Source organism: Dendropsophus ebraccatus, chromosome 2 (genome assembly GCF_027789765.1).
Source record: "Dendropsophus ebraccatus isolate aDenEbr1 chromosome 2, aDenEbr1.pat, whole genome shotgun sequence".
In the NCBI taxonomy this organism is placed as follows: Eukaryota; Metazoa; Chordata; class Amphibia; order Anura; family Hylidae; genus Dendropsophus; species Dendropsophus ebraccatus.
Genome location: NC_091455.1, coordinates 137,979,173 through 138,005,650, shown reverse-complemented (window position 1 = coordinate 138,005,650; position 26,478 = coordinate 137,979,173). Strand labels below are relative to the sequence as shown.

General features: G+C 40.7%; 1 protein-coding gene across 2 annotated transcripts in view; it reads right to left on the bottom strand.

Annotated features, from left to right (window-relative positions):
- The window catches only part of TPK1 (thiamin pyrophosphokinase 1), a 429,239-nt gene that overhangs the window by 287,108 nt on the left and 115,653 nt on the right, over nt 1–26,478 (bottom strand). For both annotated transcript variants that reach the window (XM_069958392.1, XM_069958393.1), the window contains exon 4: nt 4,778–4,847. In XM_069958392.1, the coding sequence (XP_069814493.1) occupies nt 4,778–4,847 (70 nt within the window). The remainder of the gene's footprint in view (nt 1–4,777; nt 4,848–26,478) is intronic.

The window sequence follows — 26,478 nt, the reverse complement described above, 5'->3', positions numbered from 1 at the left end:
TTCCACTGCACTTTCCATTTCAATGGCAGCAGACGCAGTTATACTCTCTCCTCCCGACCTGTGTTTCATGCTTCTGGCCTTCTGTACATTTCCTCAGTTTTCCTCTAGGCCATGCACCTGCCTTCTTGGATTTAAGGATTAATGTGCTCTTCAATATTCTTCCACCACCTATCTTGATTCTACGATGACTATTAAAAGCTGCTCTGATCATTCCTTCTTGTGTTTCTAAGCAAAGGTGTTGTTCCAGTATAATATCAGTGTGGTGTCCCACCACGGGTGTTGCTATTGATTACACCCTTCGAAAAAGCCTGTACTTATTGTGTAAAGGTGGTGATGAAGGTAATGATAGAGTTTTGCCACTGGATGTCGCTGTATTATATGTATCTATTAAGATGCTGCACGGCTGAAGTGTATAAAGGGTTATTGTCTGTTTGTATGTCACATAGATCTGTGAGCCTATAGGAATCTGTTTTTCTTCTCTCCTATCATCTCGTTACTTCTTTTATTGCACTCTTCACTCACAGAGCACTTTAGATACGCTAAGGAAGGAAGTCACAAGGGTGGAAAAGGTGCATAGGTCTTTCGTGTTGGACATTGTAGAAAAAGGACGCAAGCTAGACAGCTCTCTACAGTGGTCCTCTTTGGGCCCTGGTCCTCTGCCAGGTCCCCTACTCAAGTCAGGTAGAACCCTGTATGGGTAGGAAACAAGACACAGCTAACAGATTCTACTCAGTAACGCTACACAACACTTTGCAGTGTTAAACTCCTACAGGAGAGGACAAGTCAGAGACAACCTCAACCCACGCCATGGACTAGGAGAGTCACAGAGCAGGACAATATCCACAGACAGCAGTAAGCTAGGAACTGATACAGATAGAGCAGATTGTCAGCAGGGAACCCTCAGCATTCCGCTCATCCCAGGTAAAAAGGTCTGGGGCCTGTGTCACCCTCTAGGGCCCCTAAATCTACTGGGCACATACACAATATACTGTCAATACACAGGCACAGGTATTCCCTTCTTCTTCTAAGTATACTACTACCTCATCCTCCAACATCCCGGCAGAGCACAGTACTACTTGGGTTGAGACTCTCACGACATCCTCCTCTCTGCTACTCTGATTCTTTGTATCTCTCTACATTCTCCACTACATTCCTATCACAGATCTGGTTGCTATATTGTCAGGTGTTCGTCTACAAGTATTATCAAGTGTATTTTCAAGTGCTTTATCAAGGGAAATGTATACTGTCAAAGCAAAGCTGTATAACTTGCTACACACAAGTACCTTTCAAGTAAAAACAAGTTTATTTATGGGACACTTCCTCTTTCTGTGGGTGGCAGTTCCAATAGTCAGGGAGGGTCACTACAACACTCTGGCCATTTATGACTACACTAACCCAAGGGACCCAGGACACTAACCACTAACATGACTACACTAACCCAAGGACACTGACCAGAGGGGAAAAAGGTACAACCGGCCTTCTACAATAAAAGCAGGAGTGAGATAACACCTTAAGGTCCGGTTGTATCTCGTCCAACCACCACAGGAGTGGCACCACACAGTACCATCTAGCAAATGACCGGCCAATCCTCTAACACAACACCACCGGGGGCTCACACCACACCAGTCTGTTCCTTTTCCTGTTGCTGTCCCAGACAGTTTACCTGTAAACTGAGCTGTCTGCCTTGAAGCGACCCACTGCCTGTATTAGCCTAGACCTTAGTCCCTGCTACCATTCCGATTCTCCTGGTGACGACCTAGCCTGCTATCTTCACTTTGCCTGCCTGTCCCCTTGGTTTTCTGCACCAACACTGTTTGATCCTCGGGAACAACTGCTACCCAAACTGAGGCCACTTAGACTCTGCTCCCTGGTGTGGCTCAAAGTCAGACTGGTTTGTTAGCACAGCAGGTCCACATCTGCTGGCCACTAAATTAATGTAGCACATTCCCAGATTTAAAATACAGCCATGTTTGATACCTATTTTATGGCTGCATATTGTTTTTATGTTAACATAACCTTAATTAACTATTTACATGTTTATCATATTATCCTTCAGAATGCACCCATCTGTTATCTTTATAAAAATTTAACATTTAGCAGAGGACAGACGCCCAGTTGTTCCCTGATGAATCTGGTACAACAATACAGAGGAAACACCTAGGAACATAAGTTTTAGTGGAACTTTTTTTGATATTTTGTATAGTACATTGGTACAAGGGTTTGATTTGATTTATCACATTAGGGTGTTATTTTTTCCTTGCACCTAGCTTGAAGAAGCTGGGTGCCACCCTAGTTGGGGGCACCCTAAGGAGGTGCATCAACCAAAAAGGCAGGGATTATGTTTTTACGTACCAGGATAGAGTGCACATCCCTTCCCCTTTTTAATATACCAGAAAAAAAAAAAAAACAGGTGTGGCTCCATCCTAGGCTAGGCATTCTTTAAGTTGCTGTTTTTTTTGTATTTTTATTTATGAATACTTTTACAATAGGCTATTTTTAAAGGAGTTATCCAGCCCTACAAAAACATGGCCACTTTCTTCCAGAGACAGCCCCACTCTTGTCCACAACTTGGGCAGGGTTTTGCTGCTCAGTTTCATTGAAGTGAATGGAGCATAATTGCAAACCACACCTGAACAAGAGTCGTGTTGTCTCTGAAAGAAAGTGTAGCACTGAATAACCCCTTTAATACAGTTAATAAAAGTTACCTTAAATGGTCAGTCCAGTCTGTGCAATTTTTCAGGAATTTTTGACTACAAGGTGCTGTTAAAATGAGTGGGTTAGCAGCGTCCCCTATTCGGTCTTTTAGTGGTGGTATAAAAACATACTAACATACACTCAGAATACATTTATACTTGTTTCTGTTTTTATAGCAAAGTAGATTATAAGCATACTGGTAGTAAAAATGACTGTAGTCAGTCCCAGATATTTAATGTGATGAAAAACTTGAAAGCAAATAAAGCAACCTGCTTTGACGCTGTCATATATGAAACAGTGGTTAATTTTCTGCAGGTCTTTAATGTTGGTTTATAGATGCAATAAAGGCTAGCACTGTTCACCTAGACATTTATATCCATAAAACAATGATCTGCAGCATGGCTATACAATTATGTAGTAAAGCCTAATAACCTCTGTGAAGTTGTGTTATAATTATTCATTATTTATAAAGAGAAATTTATTCTGCAGATTAGTACGTTGGGAAACAATGCAAAAAGTAACTTCTTAACAGGACGAAAAGAAAAAGAAAAAAAAAACTGCTAAAAATATTCTCTGCATGTAAACTTTACCTAAAAACTAGTTAAAGTAATTTCAATAATAATTATTCATTAAATCAACAACTGAAGTATATTCTTGTAGTTTGCTTTAGGTATTTAGGTACGAAAAAAGTAACAATACATTCTTAGATAAAGTAATTCCTCTGGAATACCTTACTATGTCTGTTCAGAACTATTTAGTTTGAATGTGGTATACTATACTCCTAACAAAAAAAAACAGGAGTACAGATGGGGTGTTATACCAGATGGAGATTTGTAAATAATAAATGATGGCATACTAATCTCCCTGGATCCCCCAATGCTTCCCATTTTAGATCATGTTTGGTTTCTGCTGCATCTCAACTTTTTCTCCTTCCGACGGTGTGTTGGAACCTGTGTAAATGGCACACTATGGGGAGAAGAAAAACAGGACTGCAGCATGGACTGAAGGATGTGACAGGGAAAAATATGAGGGTGTGAGGGAGGCAAGTATTCTGTCTATATATATATATATATATATATATATATATATATATATATATATATATATATACCCAAGTAAAACAGCGTGGCACTCCAACAATTAATTTAAAAAAATGTTTTTACTGCACCCAAAATGTGATGTTTTGGTCTAATATTAAGACCATTTTCAAACAGTGCAAGTACATGTCTCACAATTAGGTAATTGATCACACACTTCTGTTCCAGATGTGTTACAATCTTACGTTACAACATTTGGAGAGGCGTCAACAATGCTTATGATGAAAGGTACACCATTCCTACTGTAAAGCCCGGGGGTGGATCGCTGATGTTTAGGGGATGTGTGAGCAACAAAAGCACAGGAAACTTGGTCAAAGTTGAAGGAAAGATGGTTATCAGCAAATACTGGAGGCACATTTACACCATCAGCATGGAAGCTGTGCATGGAATGTACTTGGACGTTCCAAAATGACAACTATCCAAAACACAAGGCCAAGTCAACCTGTCATTGGCTACAGCAGAACAAAGTGAAGTTTCTGGAGTGGCCATCTGAGTCTCCTGACTTCAATATCATTGGGCCACTCTGGGGAGATCTCAAGCACGCAGTTCATGCAAAACAGCCCAGGAATTTACAGGAACTGGAGGCTTTTTGCCAAGAAGAATGGGCAGCTTTACCATCTGAGAAAATAAAGAGCCTCATAGGCCCCATCCTGGATGGCTTACCCCAGACATCACGGTTTCAGATTTCTGAGGTTCCAGAAGAAAAACTAATGTTCGATGTGAGGATGACCACACTGGGTCCTTTTTCTGTCTGTAACTCACAATTCAAATTTACGAACAGTAAAAATATGTGGATAAGGCCTTAAAAGGATATAACAGTAATATTTATCACACATATTGCTTACAACTTCATTAGAAAGAGAGGAGTATAACTTAGTGGCATAGTTATAGAAGCCTGTAGGAATTAGAATAAAGGAACAAACAAATGTTAAAGGCACATTTTACATGTTATATAAAAATAATACACGGTAAAACTAAAAACTTACTCATCTTGTTGCCCAGCTGTGATGCAGTGTAAACGATTTGCTCCTCCATCAGCACAGGCTTTAATAGTAGCTGCAAGAAAACAGTATCAAACTGTTACCCATTGCGATTACAAGACAGAATAAAGCACTTCTATATAGGCAAACCAGTTATCTAATAGTAAATTCACAAATTTATAATTCATTTTCTACATTCAAATGTAGTTACAATGTTACCTTCATGTGTTAGAAATGAAATAGTTTTATATGTTATCTTTTCCATATTGCATACTTAATCAAAATATTACAGCTTCCCCAAAAATAAGACATCCTCCAATAATAATGCATAGTGGAAGATTTACAAGATAGCTTAAAATAAGGAATCCCCCCAACGTAAGACCCCCGCCGCTACCCTTCACCACCATGCCGCTAAGGGGAGGGAGATGAGGGGCAGGGAAAGGTAGTGTGTTGTCTGGTTATGCTGGTTTGTGATAACAACTATTCTATAGTATATAATAAATGTTCATTTTTTTTGTTCAACGATAAGTACAAATTCTTCTTCATGGAAAAATAAGACAACCCCTGAAAATAAGACAGCGCATCTTTAAGACACTGTCTTTTTTTCGGGGAACACCGGTACTACGTAGCTGTGAAATCACTGAAATCTCCTGAAATAAATAGGAAGCTGTGGATATCATAAGCCAAAGCGGGTGAGTAAGATTTCTGCATCGAAAGACTTTTAGATAAAATTTTGAGGGTGTGAAATTGAGTTTGGTTTTTAGCAAAAGCAGCTTTTACGTAGAATTTTATACAGTAAACATATCCAGACACACCTGTTTTTGTAAATGATTATATTCCGCAGTAAATAATTCCGGAGTTGCCTAACCTTAACCCCGTAAGGACCGGGCCTAAAATGGCCTTAAGGACCGAGGCAAATTTTATGAATATGACCTGTGTCACTTTATTCATTAATAACTTGGGAATGCTATTACCTATCTGGCTGATTCTGAGATTGTTTTCTCGTGACATATCGTACTTCACGTTTCTGGTAAAATGGAGTCGATACTTATAACGAATCTTTATGAAAAAATCCAAAATGTGAAAAATTGTGAAAAAAAAGCATTTTTCCAACTTTGAAACTTTTCTGCTTATACATAAAATAGTTATGCCACATAAATTATATATTAAATAGCATTAGCAACATGTCTACTTTTATGTTGGCAGCATTTATTAAACTATCTTTCTTTTTTTTTTTAGACAATAGGAAGCTTAAAACATTAGCAGCAAATTTCCAAATTTTCTGTAAAATTTCAAAATTAGATTTTTTTAGGGACCTGTTCAGGTTTAGGATAGGTTCACACTACGTATATGTCCGGCCGCATATTTTTCGCGGCCGGACATATACGTATGAAACTCCGGCCGGGACTTTACGCAAGTTGCGGCCGGATACGTACGGACCGCGAACGTACGCCTGTAGTGTACTTACGCTTCCCGAGCGCTCTTCGTAGCGATCTGACAGCGGTCTTTTACTTGGAAATCTTCGCCTAGCCCCGGACACCCCACAGAACCTTTTGGATCGGAACAAAAAGCTGGCAAAATGAAGAAATCACCACTACGTACGGGACCGCATGTTACGCTACGGGCGTAAGTTACGGCATTTCCGTCCGGAAACAATGGTCTGGTTCATTTTTTACGGCGCCGCATACGATCCGGGCGTAAGTTCGTACGTAGTGTGAACTGTGCGCCCGTAGATCGTATACTTTCCATTGTACGCAAACTACGTAAGTTTCCGGCCGCTTATTCACGGAACGCGCTGCGGCCGGAAACTTACGTAGTGTGAACGTAGCCTTAAAGTGTATTTGAGGGGACTGTATGTTATAAAGCCCCACAAAGCACCCCATTTAAGAAATTGCACCCCCAAACTCTGCAAAAGCACGTCCAGAAAGTTTTTAACCCTTTAAGAGAGTCATAGAAATAAAAGCTAAGTGTGTAAGAAATTTGAAAATTTTTATTTTCTGTGCAGAGATTTTATTATAATCCAATATCTTTCATAATTATAAACCTATTACCAGAGAAATGCACCTCAATATTGATTGCTCCATTTCTGCAGTTTATAGAAATACCCCATATGTCGCCCTAATGCATTGTTTGACGGAACCACAAGCCTCAGATACAAAGGAGCGCCTAGTGAATTTCAATGCCTCCGTTATATTTGGTCATTTTTGACTGTACCACTTCAGGTTGGCAGAGGCTCTGGAGTTCCAAAACATAAAAAACACCCCTAAAGGGACACCATTTAGAAAACTACACCCCGAGGAATGTAACAAGGGGTGCGGTGAGCATTTGGACGCCACAGGTGCTTCACAGATTTTCAGAACAATGTGGCGTGAAAAAATAAAAATTTATTTTTTCACTAAAACATTGTTCTAGCCTTCAATTTTTAATTTTCACAAAGGAATAAAGGGAATAAGAACCCAAAAACGTTTAGCGCAGTTTCTCCAGAGTACAGAAATACCCCACATGTGGACATAAAGTGCCAAGCGGGCGCAGAACAACCCTCCAAAAGGGAAGAAGCGCCAATTGGCTTCTGAAAGCTAGATTTCACTGAAATGGATTTCAAGGGCAATGTGGCATTTACAGAGCCCTCGTGCTGCCAAGACACTGGAAAACCCCTACAAGTGACCCCATTCTAAAAACTACACCCCTCAAGGAGTGCAGTGAGCATATGGACCCCACTGGTGACGGGCACAAATGTGACATAGAAGTGAAAAATGACTCCAAAACGGCAATCAGAATAATCCCTGGATCAACGTGACCCCTGAAATAGGAATAAGGGACAGAATTTAGATAATGTAGAACTCCAATGACGTGTGGTACACCTTGAAGCGATGTTGTATGCAGAGGCCGAGGTGATCAGGACAGGTGCCAAACTGGAAAATGGTGTCCTTCCTGATCCCCCTGTTACGCCACACTCTGCACTTCTTCTGGGGTCTCCTGTGTTCCAGTGTGGGGGAAGTCACCTGGAAAATGTTGTCCTGGTGCGATAGGGGGTCCTTCATATCCAGAAGCGCTGGGTGTGCTCCATGGCTGCTAAATATTAGGGCTTTATTACTGCTTCTGATATTTCCAGGTTGTGCCGCAGCGACGGACCAGAAGAGGGGGGTGCTGGTATAAAAGTTATCGGCGTACAGGTGGTAACCTTTATCCAGCAGTGGGAAGATCAGTTCCCAAACGATCCCCTAACTCTGAGTATGGGGGGGGGCAATCTGGGGTCTGCATTCGGGTGTCCCTTCCTTCATACACTGTAAGGGTACGTGCACACTGCGGAATGGAGAAGGATAACCCTTTGTGCATTCCGCAGCTGGCACCCACTGGCGGACTGATAAAGGTGTGTGTCTCCGCTCGTGTTACACTCCACTCTATGCACGGGCGGAATCCGACCTCTGTTCAAAGAATGAACATGTTCATTCTTTGGACAGACGAAGGAATCCGCCCGTGCATAACATGGAGTCTATGACATGGGGGGAGACGCACGCCTGCATCAGTCCGCCGGCGGGTGCCAGCTGCGGAATGCACAAAGGGTTATCCCTAGCCATTCTGCAGTGTGCACGTACCCTAAATCTATAAGTGTACCCTGAGGTACTCTCACAGAGTTTGTAGAATTTCACGCCTTACAGTCATCTCTTATTGGGACGGTACTGGCGGAAAAGACGTGTCTGGGGGGCAGCATAGGCTACGCTACCCCCAGACACGTCACTGGATGATGAGTATGAGGATGAATGGAGGTAAAAAGGATCCCCCCCATTCATCCTCACTGGCTGTTTCGGTGTCGGAGGCAATAATAACGTATGCGTCCGATGCCAAAAACACCCTGGGGGCCATTTTTATATGGGGATTGGTAAATGGGGTATGTTAAAGTGTAGTGGTGTAGTGTAAAACTTTATTTTGTGTAATGTAGAGTTTTTTTAAATTTTTTTTTTAACATTAAGTATAAAAAAAAGAAAACTACGCCAAAAAAGGTGTTGCTGATAAATGGCGCACTTATGTGGGGTACTTATCAGCAGACCGTGGCGGTAGGATATAGAAAATAACACCCTACGCCAAAAACGAGTAGTCGCTGGTAAGCAGCGCACTTACGTGCGATACTGATCAGCACTCAGAGGCGGTAGGGTGTGGAAAATTAAAGAAAAAAACAATTGGGAAAAAAAAAAATTTCTACATGCTGAACATCCCTATAGCTACTGATAAGTGTATAATATACACTTATCAGCCGCTAGGGGGCAGTAGAAGCAAATTCCGGAAAAACACGAAGTTAGAAGGCGAAGGACCCGAAAAAAGCCGAAGGCGGACCTGACGGAAATAGCCGAAGAAGACTATGCGAGAAGAGGACGCCGCTGACCCGGAAGACGCCGATCGGGACCCCGGATCAGGTGAGTATTGCTCCAATACCTGCTCTGGACCCCTCAGCTACCTAGCTGAGGGGTCCAGAGCAGGTTTTTTACACTTTGGGGGCCATTCATCGCTGTGATCGGCCGGCTGGACCCGGCCGGCCGATCACTGCAATCGGGACCGTGGCCACCATTACTTTTATGCAGTAATGGCGGTCTGTGCTGTCTCGGACAGCACCGACCGCCATTTTTTTCTGGGTCACCGATGACCCGGAAAGCTGCAGATCGCCGCTATTGGCTGATCTGAATTGATCAGCCAATAGCAGCGATCGTCAGCACTGGGGGTGTTAACCACCACCCGTGATGGCAAGCTAGGATGGCCTGCTTATACATTATAGTAGGCCATCTTCCCCGACCGCTGTGTGTGTACACACAGCGATCGGGGAAACCGCGGGCATACATTTACGTCCGTTTGCGTTAAGGCACGGCTGCCATGGCGTAAATGTACAGCCGCGGTCATTAAGTGGCTAAAGTCTTGTCATGCTTGGGAACGGCCCCTGGGCACTTGTGTCTCATTTTCATATTAACAAAGAGACTAACACTGTATCTTGCCACTAGAAAGGTATGCCCAAATCCTGATGAGAAGCCTTATATAGCAAAGGGCTATACCTCTGTTTAGCTGCTAAGAATATGTTCCCACTGAGAAAAACAGACAGAAATCCCGCCTGCCTCAGTGTGTTAATGGGAAGCCTTGTGTGCCTCCGCACTCCACTCAAAGAATTTACATGTCAACACTTTGAGCGGAGAGCAGAGGCGCGCAAGGCATCCCATTGACACACTGAGGCAGGTGGGATTCTGAGAAGAGTCCATGAGGCGGGCTCCGCCACGGAATTCTGCCTGTTTTACTCAGTGTGAATGTACCCTTACAGGTTACAGACAATTTTTAGAATTACCCAGCTATCCCTTGGTCTTTGTATTCAAAAATTAGGTACAGAACAGTGAAAATGTTCTTCCATTTAAACAGAAGATTTAACGTAGATTCTATATACTGAACGGTGTGTTCCTAGAATGTAAGCTATAGATGGTCTAGGGGACTTTCATGAATTGTGTGATTGCATACAGCACATGCTGAATGATATGGTTTTATTTATCTGTCTGGCTACAGTTCTGCTTCATATCTTCAATTTATTTGTAGCACACTGTGATTTATAAATTAGACTGTAAGAGTAGGGACATTGATACTCCTGCCAGAAGTTCACTGCATTTGATTTTGCACTTAAATCTCAAATGCTTCCACATCCAAGCTGCTCTGAAATGCAACTTTAATAAATCTGTCAAAATAAACATAACCTGTCGTGGATGGGGTTGTATCGTTTTCTTTCTCCTTCATTTTCACCAAAATGAATTGTAGAGTGTAATCAATTGGTCCCTGACAGAATGAAACCAAGCAGACAAATGCATCCAACATAGATTTTAGTAACCTGATGAAAATTTTGTTTACAGTACAATTCTTTGGTCAAAGCTATATCACTTGCTGTACAAACTCGATAGGCCACTATTTCCCCTCCCCAAAAAGGACATCAACTTAAAGCAACAATGTCCGTACACAATTCTAATGGAGAATGGAATATAAGACTAAATATATAGTAGAACTTCACATTTATTTTTATTATTGGTAAATTATATTCATTGATCAAACATTGTGTTCCTTTACTTAGCTACAACAAAATAATTTTAAAAGTATGTGTGCGATTAATTTGTAATAGCAGTTAAAGGGTCATTCTCATCTGCCGAAAATTCAACTTGGCACCACAGCGTCCCCGCTAACTTCCTGGTTCAGCGTGCGAGGGAGTGGAGGATTGGGGGCTGGTGCAGGGAAATGCATCGTCTCCCACTGAGGATACAATCCCAGCCCTGGAGATGTGTGTAAGCTGAGTGGGAGACATAGTAGAGGTAGTGAAAGGACATACTTTCCACTCCTGAGGTTCCCAGCCACCGTTCTCAGAATGGAAAACAATTGCTTTCTTTTGAATTCTCTATCACCTAACAAAAGTTTAGATGATGGGAATTCTCCTTTACACATAACAGCTGTATAACACACTTAGGACAAATAAGTGGCTCTCATTTAACAATGTATTTATGCCAGTTTTCTGTTGTAAATGTAGTTTCCCGGGGCACCCTTTTATGTGGCTGGGCACAATATGGTTCCTGTTTACTTGTTATACTTTATGCAGAAAACTTTGCTTTATAATGTTTCGCAATGTATTTCTAAGTACCATTGTACCTTGCAGGCAAACAATGGGTTACAATCTGTTACAAGCGTGCACACACACACACGACTGCTATGGCAACAGTGCCTCCTACTGACTTTCCTAATTACTACTGCTGTTGGACGTTAAAGGGTAGTTTCCAGAAGTAGAGAGGGGTTATGCAAATTAATTCCGTATTTAATCCGACAGTGACAGGAAGTCAGTTAAGTATGAGGAGAGACAGCAGAAAGAACAGCTAGAAGTGAAACATGGGAAAAAGAGACATCAACTGCAAATCTTGTGCCCGGGGAAAATGTGCACACCAAGCGCAGCCTTTCTAAGCTCTGTACCAGCCCTCAAATGGAAGCGTTGGAGAACCATTGTCCTGTGAAGCCCTTATTGTCTAGCAGTGACTTACCTCTGGCTGTGGAGCACCTTAAGTCCCAGCCAATCTGCAAATACATTATCAGCTAGATGCCTAGTAGAGTTTAGGATATTAGTAACCATTTTGGAATACAAATTACTTTTTTTTTCTTACTAGCGTAGAAAATGAGTGCGCAGAGATTGATTTCCTGGTGAGTAGTATGAATTTTATACTAACACAATGCTGAAAGGAGGAAGTCCCCAGCTCCATATAAAACTTAAATGGTTTATTGGCTGTCCATAAAAATACATTTGACATTAAAAAGATGCGCGTTTCGAGACGGAGTCCCTTAATCATGGCAACAGTAACATACAAAATGATTTTTTTATATATACACAAGGACAATAACATCCCACACAGTACACCCGCCCCAAACATAGGTGAAACAAACTTAACATGATGCACCTGTGTGAAAGAGAAGGGAGGAGGGAAGGGGAAGAAGAAGACACAGAATCCTACAAAAGCTCTTAAAAGGCACATATGAGCAAAGGGGGAATAGCTAAATATATATTAACTGTTTCTTATTCTAATATCTTAGTAAATGAGCAACAGATCACCTCTATAGTTAAGATCATCTTGAAAACGTGTCTCGAAATGAAGTATCCAGAAGGCCATTTTTTACCTCAAGAAGTGTACCCGATCATCACCTCGTGATAGACAAAAAACTTTATCGTATATACTCTGAAGCTAGAGAGGTGTCCCTGGTGGACATCAATGAAATGGCAAGAAAAGCCTGACATAGCTTTACCATGTGAGTAAGTGGGTACTGAGCAAATGTCAGAAAGGTGTTTCATCCCGAAACAATATAGGAATGTATTTTTCTTTAACAATGTGTTGAATATTATAAAATTGAGTGCTATAAGGTGTAGAAGAAAAAAAAAAGTGGAGATGCACAATGAGAAGACATTTTACAATTAGTGCTAGCTGGCCTTTTCCTATCCATGAGGTGAATCCCTCTATCCCTGCTATCCGCAATGTTGTTAGCCCTCTCAATAGTGTGAGGAGAATATTATCTACATCGTAACCTGCTAACCAAACCCTGACACACCTCATCATAGGAAGCAGAGTTCAAACAGCTTCTTTTGGCAAGAATAAATTCACCAATAGGAAGGTTCCTTATAGTGTTTCTAGGGTGGCTGCTTGCGGCCTAAAGCATGTCATTACCGGCACTTGACTTAATATAGAGGGAGGAAGAAATCCCACCATCATGAAATGAGAGCGTGGTTATAAGACAATTTTCCTTATAAGATCATTTTAAGGCTATGTTCACACTAGGTATATTTGAGGCTGTATATTTGAGGCTGTATAGCAACCAAAACAAGGAGTGGATTGAAAACACAGAAAGGCTCTGTTCACACAATGTTGTAATTGAGTGGATGGCCGTCATTTAATGGCAAATATGTGCTGTTATTTTAAAACAACGGCTGTTGTATTGAAATAATGGAAGTTATTTACCGTTGTATGGCGGCCATCCACTCAATTACAACATTATGTGAACAGAGCCTTTCTGTGTTTTTAATCCACTCCTGGTTTTGGTTGCTATGAGGACCTGACATGAGGACCAAATACAGCCTCAAATATACATAGTGTGAACCCAGCCTTAAACTGCAACTTGGCATTTTTCATTTACAGTATGTTGGTTCCCCTAACGAAAGCTGAAAAACAGAATTTCGGAGCACCTTTCTGACATTTTCTCAGTATCCACTTGCTAGTAAAGCTATGTCAGGTTTTTCTCGTCATTTCATTGATGCCCACCACAGACACCTCTCTAGCCTCAGAGTATATGCGATAGACAACGTTTTTTGTCCATCACGAGGTGATGATCGGGTACACTTCTTGAGGTAAAGAGTAGTCTTCTGGATACTTTGTTTGTGGACACGTTTTCAAGATTATCTTAACTATAGAGGTGATCTGTTTTTACTAAAATATTAAAATAAGAAACAGTTAATATATATATTTGGCTATTTCCCCCATTGCTCATATGTGTTACGTCTACAAAATTTGGTGGCAGTCATATTTTGGAGTTTGTGCCTTTAAGAGCTTTTGTAGGATAATCTCTGTGTCCTCTTCTTTCCCCTCCCTCCTCCCTTCTCTTTCACACAGGTGCATCATGTTAAGTTTGTTTCACCTATGTTGGGGCAGGTGTATTGTGTGGGGTGTCATTGTCCTTGTATATATACAGAATGATTTTGTATGTTACTATTGGCATGATTAGGGGACTCAATCCCAAAACACGTCAGCGCAGTTTAATGTCATATGTATTTTTATGGACAACCAATAAACCATTGAAGTTTTATATGGAGCTGTTGACTTCCTCCTTAAAGAGAACCAATCACCAAAAAATCACTGTCCCTATTATCAAAGGTAACCTCTCCCTATGTCTATCTATGAAGATACAGACTGCCTTTGCAGTCTGTATCTTATCCCTTTACCCAATTCTCTTGTTTGATGAACGAAGGCCGGGCGCCGCCATCTTGATTACGTCACTTTGCGTTTCACCGCTGGAACGCAAGTGACGTATTAAAGATGGCGGCGCCCGGCCTTCGTGCACCGAACAAGAGAATCAGGTAAAGTATAAGATACAGACTGCAAAGGCAGTCTGTATCTTCATTTTGTGTATTTATGAAGATACAGACTGCCTTTGCAGTCTGTATCTTATACTTTACCTGGTCCTCTTGATCCCTGCAGCAAGGCCGGCGCCGCCATCTTGAATACGTCGCTTGCGTTCCACCGCTGGAACGCAAGTGACGTATTCAAGATGGCGGCGCCCGGCCTTCCAGCACTGAACAAGAGGATCAGGTAAAGTATAAGATACAGACTGCAAAGGCAGTCTGTATCTTCATAAATAGAGTGCTTTTGCAGTATGTTTCTTATACTTTACCTAATCCTCTTGTTTGGTGCAGCAAGTCCGGCGCCGCCATCTTGATTACAGTACTTGCGTTCCAGCGGTGGAACGCAAGTGACGTAATCAAGATGGCGGCGCCCAGCCCTGCTGCCTCTATGCATGACGGGAGCTTCCTGTCTCGAGCCGGCTCTTTTGAAAAGAGCCGGCGCGAGGCAGGAAAGTAAAACGTCTGTAATTAGAAAACGCGGCAATAAAAATGATTGATTATATTTACAAATATTCTTAAAGTTACAATATACATCCAATAAGGAAAAAAAAATTTTTTGATTTTCGGCCGTGATTGGTTCTCTTTAAGGGTAGCTTCACATGTACCAGATTTGCAGTGGAAGCCTCAATGCAGGTTATGTATGCTGCGGTCTGTGGGGTGTTAAAGGGGCCGGGTTACATAATCACATTGTACTTCACAGTACAAGGATTTGCAGCGGATTTCGCGGCAAACTCTCAGCGTGAAATGCGCTGCGGATCCAGAGTGTGTAAAGGCACCCTTAAACATTATTCAGCAGCTAGTGAATGGCCTGGATTCAGTATCTAGGTGCTCCTCCACATCTGGCAAACCTTGCACTCAGGCTTATACTTGCACATGGTGAGCTGACATCCTTACTTTGATGGTCAGCTGTCTCGTCAGACCAAGGGGACTGCAATGGAGACTCAGGACACACCCAGTTATGCAAACCTGTTTATGAGGTGATTATATATATATATATATATATATATATATATATATATATATATTTGTATATTCAGCAGCCCCTCTGGTGTTTGGAGCACATAATCTACTACAGGTGTTTTAGAGATGACTTGTTTTTCATCTGGAGAGGATCCCCAAATACTGTTGAAGTGTTTACTAACCATCCAAACGCTAATGATTGGAGGATAAAATTCACCCCAAATATTAATTCTGAGAGCAATATTTTCTTAGGCCTATTAGTGGGACATGAGGGTGGTAAAACAGTAACAAAAACAACTTCAAACAAGTTGATTCAAATAGTTTTCATGATTTTAATAGCAGACATTATGAAAAACAGGTTAAAAATTCCCCATATAGGGGCTACCTTACACTCTAGCACCATACTATCATTGCTCACTGTGATAAAGCCAGGAGTAGAATGAGCAGTGATGGCAACTTCTGTGCTGAGCTATAGTGTCGGACAGCCTCCTCTGGGTACTGTAAGACTACATAGTACACAGGGGGACGGGATCTTTCTCTGTATATCACTATGCGGCAGCACTTAATCAGAAAAGTTTGGGAACTGAATGGCTTAGGAAGCCCTGCCATTCCCAAAACGAATGTTGGTGGCAGCAGAGGGGCCCAAGTCTCTCCTTACTGCTGCCATTTAATGGAAGCGGTTATATAATAAAAGAACAAGTATACCTTTACTTTACTGAAGTTATGTTACAAAGTAATTTAATTTTATTTAAGGAATCACTTCTCTCTCTGAATGCACTGAAATTTAAGAATAAGACTATTTAGGGCAGTCAAGTCTGCCGCGTTAAACTACAGTATAGCTGTGCAGTCTTATTGTATATTTTTTGCGAATGAACCTAACAGTAAGTGTTCAATGTTTCTATAGCACCATTAATGGAAATATTGTATTGTAATATTGAATGTGGTTATTCTATAAATCATAGACAAGTTGCTCTTGTAGCAGTTCTTTACTCTGGCTAAGTTAAAAGGCCTTTGTTGAAAGGGTGTTTCCACTTATAAAGCTATTGAATCCAATAGTCATAAACAGGTATTCCGTCTTAATTTAACCTATATCCTATCCACACAGACATTTACTGTCTAAATGTTTAAATAATTTTAAAATCTTGCAGATTTCAGTCTAACCGCCTGCTTTGTAGAAATAATTTTCAGTAGTCTCCTCTTTAATATCTCAGGGAGGATTACAATGAAATGTATGTAAGATAGGACCATGCCATTCACAATCAGGAAATTTGACTCCCCGTCCCTCATAATAATGTAAAAAAATTTAATGTACAAAAAAGAAAATGGAAATCTGTCACTAACCAGTAAAAAAAAATCTGGGCACTTTTTAAATGGCTCAAAACTAAACTGTAATTAAATTCAGATTAACTATGCTAGGGAGTTTTATAAGATTCATATTTGAAAAGTCATGATATGAAACACTAACAAATGTTCCAAGTAATTACTGAAAAAAAAAGCTAAGTGGATTTTGCAGGATAAAAATTATCCTTAAACATTGTAAGATATGCCATTGTAATGCAGCTATATTTCAGAATCTATGCTGTATAAAATAATTTCATATCAAATTTTAGGCAGTAGAGTTAAGATAAAATAAAGGAGATAAAAGAACCAGTGGGAAATACGGATAATATCACAATTGATTTGGGCATTATGAACGGAAAACAAAACATTACAAACTTAATCCAGACAGATGGCTTTATTATTATACATATGAACTGGGATAGCTCGCACAAACAAAATAATCTAAGATTCTTGTCACCCTTCCTTCACATGTAGTTACTGAGAAATATTCCTGCATAGTTAATGGTAAAGAACACACTCTATTATAAATAGGAAAATATATTTACAGTGTTCAAGATCATCAGTATTACAAATATCAGTGTAAAATTTAATATATGTTGAAGCATTTTGTAACATATTTAATCTGAAATAATTTTGACAATTTGAACCACTGCGCAGGTCACCCCATTAACAGGCAATCCACAAACGCCTAGCCACAAAACTACTTCTTAAATGGAAAAACCCCAAGTGATTCCAAAGAACAGGGGAGAAGAGCAGATGTCTAAAGTCAGGAGACCCTAAATGCACCACCTGCTCAATATTTTGTTCAATATGCTACACTGGAGAAGAAAAAATGTAAAAATCCACATCAGCATGAGTTTATAAGGGGCGACACTTACTTATGATCTTTTAAGATAAGTTGTAGACTGCACTAGGTCATGTTGTTGGATATCATATATGCATTTGGGAAAAAGATGTGTGTAAAGGCACTTTTAGATGGGCTCCAGATAATGAGTACCAATCTTGGTAAATTCGCTCATTTCCACAGCCTGGTCAATTGTGAGGCCATGTGGTGCGTGACGATAAGGTTAATTTATAGAAAAGATTGGTAGAAAAGATCCTATCGGCTAATGAATGAGCATTTGCTTGTACATCAGCTGTTTGCTGGAGTTTTCCTGGGAATGTTCAATTGCCTGTTAACCAGCCAGTAGTGGGTTAAGTAACTGGCTCACTGAGTGGTTATTAAATTTACATATGCAGGCCGAGTCACCATGGGTAGTGGCATGCCACAGAAATCAATTTAAGGCCCTAGTCTCTTAAATACTTTTATATACAACAAGATCTAAAGATATTAAATAAAGTGGTAGCTTCGATCTTGGCAGGGGACACCATCGTCAACCTGCTAGGACTTGGGGTACAACTCTCTAGGTTGCCGCTGCTATCTACAGACAGCCATCAGCCTGCCGAGTACTCGAGGGATATTCCTCCATATATAGTCGCACTTGGACAGGAGTGGAGCAGGTGAATACACTGCAACAGCACAGTGTACATGGAGGAGACTGCCACAGTATACACAGAGTCTGTATACACTGTGGCAGGGCAGTATTTATACATACTGTGGCTGTCTTCTCTTTGAACACTGTGAAGGCCCTGGTACTGTGTATACAGACACTGCACTGCCACAGTATATACACACACTGGCAGATTTCCTCTCTTTGCCTACAAAGAGAGAGGAGGGGTTAGTGGGATAGATACAAATAGGAAAAGATTTTGCACAAAAAAAAAAACAACAAGAATTGTCCATACCGTAAAAAAAAAACAAATAAATGAGTATGATATCTTATTTTTTGGCCATATCACCCAGCACTAGCTGCAGCACAGACCTAAGACATCTTGGGGGGGGGGGGGGGGGGGAGATCCAAAAAGTAATAACCAGCATATAAGCTACAACGTTATGGAAAATATAGATATGATATAGTCATGCCCAATCAGAAAACATGTAAAAATGTTTCTAAACGTATCGGTTGTCAAATAAGAGTGTTTGCCTCATTTTGTCTACAATAGAGTATATGAATATTATATCCAGATCAATCCACTAGTAATCCAAGGCTACATAGATATCTTTCACAAGCATGTGAATCAGATTATAAATTATCATTTACTTTTATTAGAATCTATACAAAAATCCTCACCAAACCCTCAATGTGTGAACACAGCCATTTAAACTACACACAAAGTTTAATTTAAGCCTACATATCTATATAAATGTGGCCAGTGTGGATAATTTTGCATGTCCACCAGACCAAAAACTGCAATTAAAAAAGGTCTTTTGAAAAGCATATAAGCCTGGCAAATGCAGTACAGTACTGATAAATGAGTTCCTGAATAACATTAAATGAAGAAAAAAGTTTATTTCTCGTTTTGGGCTCTAATTTACTTTATTCATTTAGTTTTATCTGTGTGGGCTCTAATAACTCTGCTTTCTCTTGCAGAAAAGGTGTCCTTTTTTTTTTTTTTACAAGTACTTTAATCTTAAGTGTGCTAGTTAATTACTAAAGGAGTATTTTTCTGAGAGATGTCTCAATCACTTCACAAATATAAATCAGTCTCGTACTTGAAAAGAGTATGTAAAGTACAGTGTGCCATGCTCCTGAAAACACATTTTTTGTAAAACAACCACTCCTGGGAATTGCAGATATGGTTTGCAATTCTTAATGTGCAATATCTGTGCATGGTCTCTCAAAATCCTATAAGGGATTCATAGATGTGTTAAGTACAAATAAAACTATATTAGAATGGAAATCTTTGCAATTAGACTATTTATATTTATCATTACCTTGATTTTACCAGCATTATATAGAACAACTTGAACAACAGTTCAATATAGGAATTAGAAGTCAATATAAAAGCTTAATAATAAACAAACAAGCTTGCAAAATCGTAGCTGTAGTTTCCCATGACTTCTCAGAATAAGCTGCCTGGTACCACTATTTCTGCTCATTATATAACTTGTATTTGGCATTTTTCATCAGATTTCTGCTCTACAAACTGCATCCTTAAAGGAGAAGTCTGGTGGATTATAAAATCCTGCAGCTGGCGGGAGGGGAGGGGGGCAATTGATTAGAAGTACTAACTTACCTCTCCCTGTGCACGCGGTGAGACTGGTCACAAGACCCCTGCTGGATGATGTCACAACTCGAGGGGAAAATGTCTGTCCCAGCTAAAGGATTGTCAGCTTAGCCAATCTGTGACTAGAGTGCGGTCCCGCTTCAGTCACCGACTTGCTGAGCAGCCAGTCCATCAGCCAGATCGGAGATCCCAGAGCACAGCAGGGTCCCGCAGCCGGCCTTTCCACTCACCGCGGGGAAAAGGGGGAAAGGCAAGTTGGTACTTTTACTTTTGCTGGCTACAGGATTGCATTGGAATGCATGGAAGGCATTATAGAGCACCATTAAACAGTTTGTACTGTAAATTTAGCCCTGGGGTGAGATCTTTCACTTACATTAGCTTTTATGCTGTCTCTCGCATGCAACTTTTGTGTCTCCAGTTACTCCCTTCCCCATCTCCCTACTCATCCTTCTCTCCACTAAAGAATTGTAATGGCTGCCTTTAATAAGATCTCAAACTGAGCTGCAGCAAGATGAGAATAAGCTGCTTTTTCAGAGCAAATGGCAGAAGGGGAGCTTAAAAAAGGAGAAGACATTTTTAATTGATAAGACACAAACAATTGTCGGGGGGGGGGGGGTTGTGTCGGGGCATGGAGGTCAGAGCCCCTGAGATCACCTACTTGTAAGTAGGGACAAGTTTTAATTGGAAAACTCTGTTAAGTCATGTTCACATGTTCACCAGTGCTGTGGAGTTAGTAAGCCAAAGCTGTGACTGCTGTATTTTATAAGGCTCTGACTCCAACTCCTTCATAAATGGCCAATTAGTAAAATTAAATTTACTGTAGTAAAATATTAACATTGGCTTAATTCACAACTTTACAAATCAGCACTTCTTTTAATGTCCTACATAATCCTGGGGCAAATTCTGAGTGAATAGGCCAAAGATACAAAGCAAATTTCCCCTTTGTGTGTGCAGTGGATGCAGCTAGTCTCCACCTACCATGACCTTAAGAATTCACTACTAACTAAATATGCAGTAAAAGCAAAGGAAAACTGCTAACAAAGTCAGATACCTGTGATATAGAGGTCCTGTAGTCACACTGTACTGATTAACACAAAGCTTGTTGGAAGGTTAAAGAAAGCTGGAGGATTCTCCTGTTCTTGGAGATACCAAGAGAAGGTGGGTCTCCATACACCTTAGACTGTAGAAAGCAGACCTGGCCGTCAATCTACGGTCAATGGTGCTCTTCCGAACCACCATGAAAAGACAAGATCAGTGACGATAGATGAAAAATCACAGAAAATCCCTTTATTTCAGGAGAGATAAGCAGCAGCGGCTGCTGTCACTGTGCCATACCCCTTCCCACTGAGAGTACAAGAACACGTGGCTATGCCAAACATTCTTGTGAATGGGAAGAATGGGTCACGGCCGGGAGACATACAGCAGAACGTTCGGCTGTCAGTCATTAAAAGTCTACGGACCTTTAGCTGTAAAGATAAAGACATCCAATACTTTTAAAGGTTAATTTTTGCCGGTCTCTCTCTCACACTTGCAGCCTGCTGAAGCCATAGCACACTGAATTAAACTACATAATCTCCTCCATGAGAAACCACCACATTTAAGACCTTGAGTTGACCTATTACAGCATACTACTTGGCTTATTGTCATCCTCTTTCTTCCACAGAATTATGTTGTATTGCACTGCTGCTCATATACAATCATCCAGCATTTAGGAAGCCCTTTAACGTAAAACTCCAACTTGGCTTTATTGTTGGCATATAAAGGTCAAGGCAAACATAAACATAGTAATCCAGCTAGGGGAGAAGATCTAAGTTTGCACCAAAGTCCAATATCATGTTCTGTGTACCCTTGAGCTAGGACATATACGGTGAGGATAGTAGGCTTACAGTATGCAGCATAGGGGTGCAAAGCTATAACAAAGTTTATAGATAATCCAGTAAGGGAGACAAAGAAGCTTGCACTCACCAAAAACCACTGCGGTATGAATCCGTTTATTTCGTCTTGATAGACAAGAGTGGGGAGGGGAAGTGAAAGCAGGGGCGTCCAGTGGCAAACTGGACGCCCCTGCTTTCACTTCCTCTCTCCACTCTTGTCTATCAAAACGAAATAAACGGATTCATACCACAGCGGTTTTTGGTGAGTGCAAGCTTCTTTGTCTCCCTTACTGGATAAACATAGTAATACTGTGCCAAAGCAGGATACAAAATAAACACCTGCCCAGCTGGGCTGTCACTAAACAGAGTTTTCATCTCCCTCAAATACCAGCTTTACCAAGCAATGTGTGAAGAGGCCAAATCTCCTGAGTAGAAATTAGCGAACCTCGAGCATGTTTGAGTTCATCCGAATCCGAACGTTCGGCATTTGATTAGCTGCTGAAGTTGGATAAAGCCCTAAGGTTATCCATGTTTTCCACATAGCCTTTGGGCTTTATCCAACTTCAGCAGCCCTCGCTAATCCAATGCCGAACGCTCGGGTTCGGATGAACTTGAGCATGCTCGAGGTTCGCTCATCTCTACTCCTGAAGTTTCCAGGCTCTCAGCAATCCCTTTGCCTTATAAGCTGCGTCTTATACTGGAGCAATTAGCCCTGACTGCACCTGAGCACAAGGTGTGTACTGGAGTGGGGAGGGAATGGCAGGTCCCACTATCAAACCTACCTGCCATTCCAATAAAATCCAGGTCCAACATTACCTAATAAAAGCTCAGCAGAATCACAGGCTGAACCACACAACTTTCCTGGAGTCTACCATATCATCCCAGCTAGCAGCTAGAGTGAGATGTACACCCTCCTCCATCTTTGCCTGTCACATGTCCACAGTACTTTTTATGGTTATCTTGTTTGCGTATATTTGACTTTTCATCACTTTTTATTAAAAATTTTCTGGATGTGAAAAAATGTTGCACTTTGGCAGGTTTTGATGCTTGTGCCATTTACCATGGAAGATCATAAATATGATAATTTAAAAGTTTGGGTGATTTTGCATGCAACGATAGCAAATATGTTTTTTTGTAATTTTTTTTAATATTTCTATATTAATATTTTAATGATTGCTAATAATTAGACTTAAAAAAAAAAATAAAAATTAAGGTTGGTGTTGGATTTGTGTCATTTTTTCTGACTTCGACTGATAATTGCACAGCCGAAAAACACATTTTTTTTTTTTTTAAAGCAGAAGCCATGCCAATTTCCATTCTCAAAACCTGCACTCTTACTTAAAATAAATAAATAATAATAAATATAATACATCATAAATAAATAATCTTCTATTCGTTTGAATGGGAGACACAAAACTGTACAGAAAAGGATGTGATGTGTCACTTTTTTCTTTATGTTTCCGCTCTGAAGCTTCCAATAAAATCAATAGGAACTTCAGGCCAGGTCCCTTCCACAATGAGCACAGCTCAGAGAAATCAGTGGTAAAGTGCGGAACATGGGTGAGTTTCTTGTTCATGTGCAGAACCTTTAAGGGTGCCTTTACACAGATTTATCTGACAGATTTTTTAAGCCAAAGCCAGGAACAGATTTGAGAAATCTCAGGCTTTCCTTTATGACCCGTTACCTGTTTATAGTCCGTTCCTGGCTTTGGCTTAAAAAATCTGTCAGATAAATCCCTCTGTGTAAAGGCACCCTTAAACATCTGTAGGTGTGCAATAGGGTCTTGCATGGTGAGCGTGCATACAGGCCATGGAGGGTGAGTGCATTGCTTTTTTTTTTTTTTTTTCTTTAAACAATTGTACCTGCTGATTACTGTAGCTCCACATTTAGTCCTTGGCTCTTGGACAATTCTTTTCACCTGGTTCAAGGTCAAATTATTTTCTTTTCAGTTCCAGATTATGGGCCCCCAACAGTGCTTGCTGGAACCTTCTGTAGTTTCCAAATGTATCTGTAACCAATGCCATCAGTATGTTTTGCAATAAGGTTGTGAAGGTCTTGAGACAGCTCACTGGTTTTACCCATCATCAGATGTTTCTTTTGTGGCACCTTTGTAATGAGACACCCTTTATAGTTCCTCACGCGAACCAGCTGACAGTATTAGTCATATTTCCAAGTGTGGTAATACCAGGTTTATACTCAAGCACTGCCGACCTGAACACTGTTTTTTTTTTGTTTTGTTTTTTAACAGGGTGATTGTTTAACTAAACTGTTGGTTGAAGATATCCATACGAAGTAACCTTTCCACACTCCTGCATATGTCAGCAAGTTGAAAGTAGTGAATATACATGAGACCCACTGAGGTACTAACCTTGAGTAGATTCCCCATGGGATATATACTTAGATGGTGCATCACTGCAGAGGTGGGTAAATGTTTTTTGTATAGCATTACCTATCTGAGTGCAAACTGCTTGCTAGGGGTAAACCGTCGACAGGAGTTTCCTACCTATGGGGGGGGGGGGGGTTAAAAAAGTGCAACACCTACACATTGTTTTTTTAGCAGGTTCTGATGGTGGTCTGGGCAGATGAATAAAAGTGAGAAAAGTAAAATACTCTGATCAGTAAGGATGTCAGTGAGTCACTGGATGTTACTGTGTGTAATCACACGATCTGAACAGTTTTAACAGCTGTTGCTCGTACTTCACTACCTGATGCTGTCCACTTCCGGTGTTCTGAAGCATGGAAGGCCCGCTCAGACATTCAGCAGCTGTTGTGGTGCCCTGTCTCAGCCAGTGAATGGCTGAGGGGGCCAGCTATGTCATGTCTCAGAACCTTGGAAGCAGCCATACATGAGGGACCAGAGCAGAGGAATATGGGCAGCAGGAAGAGAGGTGAGTGTATGTGGTTTGTTTCACTCACCACCTTTTTGAGCATTCCGCAGAAAGGGGTCCCCTTTAAATATTGTAAAATTCAGTTCAATGCTGGAGTTTTTGTCTAACTTTCTACAACCCCACTTCATATTTAGTATGTCATTTTCGCTAAAACAGGTAAGTGAGTACTTTTCAGTGAGACTGGCTATTTTAAACAAATACCTGAAATGTTAAACCCAATAAACGTAATTAAAAAGTAGTGACTTTCAAACATATTGCTTTAATGCTTTAATACATAGTTGTCCAGAAAGTTAATAGCTTGTTGCTATTGCAGTGCAAAATGGCTATTTTCATTCCAGTTAATTAAGTGAAATTAATTTGTTATTCCTCTCAGTATTTATAGAATGGTTTCCTTAAGACACTTTATTTCTCCTGGGATATGTTTTAAAGATATCTGGAATGAAGACAAAATAATCCCAGTTCTAATTTAGCTGCTTAAATAGATGCAAATTAACCTAGTACCTGAAACATTAGATTATTTAGAAGTTCTGATGAAAATGTGGCCATGGAGAAAAAGGATTACAGAGTAGAGTTTGAAGACAGATAAAAAAAAAAAAATTGTGCTCTACATAAATGACCAAGTACAATTCTACAAATTATCATTAGCTGCCTGATGGACTGCTTCACAATCCAATAGGGAATGGAAATGTGTTTCTTTGTGTACAAAGAAAGACATATTCACTTTAAGCATTCTACTTTGAAAAGTTTTTATTTAACAACTATAAGGAAGACTCTTCTATGGCCTCGCACATTTCTGTTCCTCTTCAACTTCCACTATCTCTTACCACACAGCCATTCACTTTCAAGGGGAAACCAGAATTTTGTAGATTGTGTTGTAAAATCAATCATGCATAGCTTTACTAATGCACACAGTTTGGAAGAATATACATTGCATGTGCCATGTCTATGAAATGAAACAAGATATATGGGAGTAAGTAAATGATCACAGCATGTGCATACAAAGTGGTAGCAGTATATTGAAGGGAATGTAACCTCACAAAATGACCTACTATTTAAAGCGTAACTATAATTTAAGTAGCCAAAAAATGAAATTTCTCAGATAAAAAGCCCACGTGTTACCCTTTAAAAAGAGCCCTAAACTGTGTTGATAGGGTATATGCTCGCGGAGATATCCCCAGTTGTTTGGCTCAGAAGAATAAATGAATTTTTCTCCTGGCTGAGAGAAAGTGGGCATGGCCTATCCCTCATCTCCCTGGCTGGGTCCCTCCCTCCATTCACTGACCAGCACCTTAGCAGATGCTATCACACACAGCAGGATCAGATACAGCTCCAGCATACAGTATCACAATGTAAGATTAGATACAATACATAAAAATACAGTCATCTGCTCTCATAACACTGTAGGATAATGTCAGCCATGGAGGTGGGGGCACCTGCTGCAGACATCTGATAGTGAATGTTATATGTACCATGGAAGGACTACAGCCGTGTTTTGCTGGGAGTTGTAGTCCTCCCCTCAGTGACTCACCCCCTTTCTCTCATACAGTACATTGGAGTCATGGCTGGCATGTCCCTCCTGGGTGAAGCGATGGGTACTTGTCTCTCCATCCAGCTCCTCCAATGGGCTGCTCCTCACAAAACACCCTCAGCTCTGCTAAGTCACCTCTGTGAGGGGAGGGGGGAAGAGGTTTTGTTTCTGTCTGTGTCAGGGCTGTTATCTGATGCTCCTGTGAGAGTCCGTACACTCAGGACGGATCTCCAGGGAGGGGCGTGTCCGGCAGGAATGCAGAAATAACACAGAGGAAAACACATGTCTGAGGGGACATTCAGCTTCATGTATTTAAAAAACTGTTCATTTTAGTTTATTAATGTATATTGCA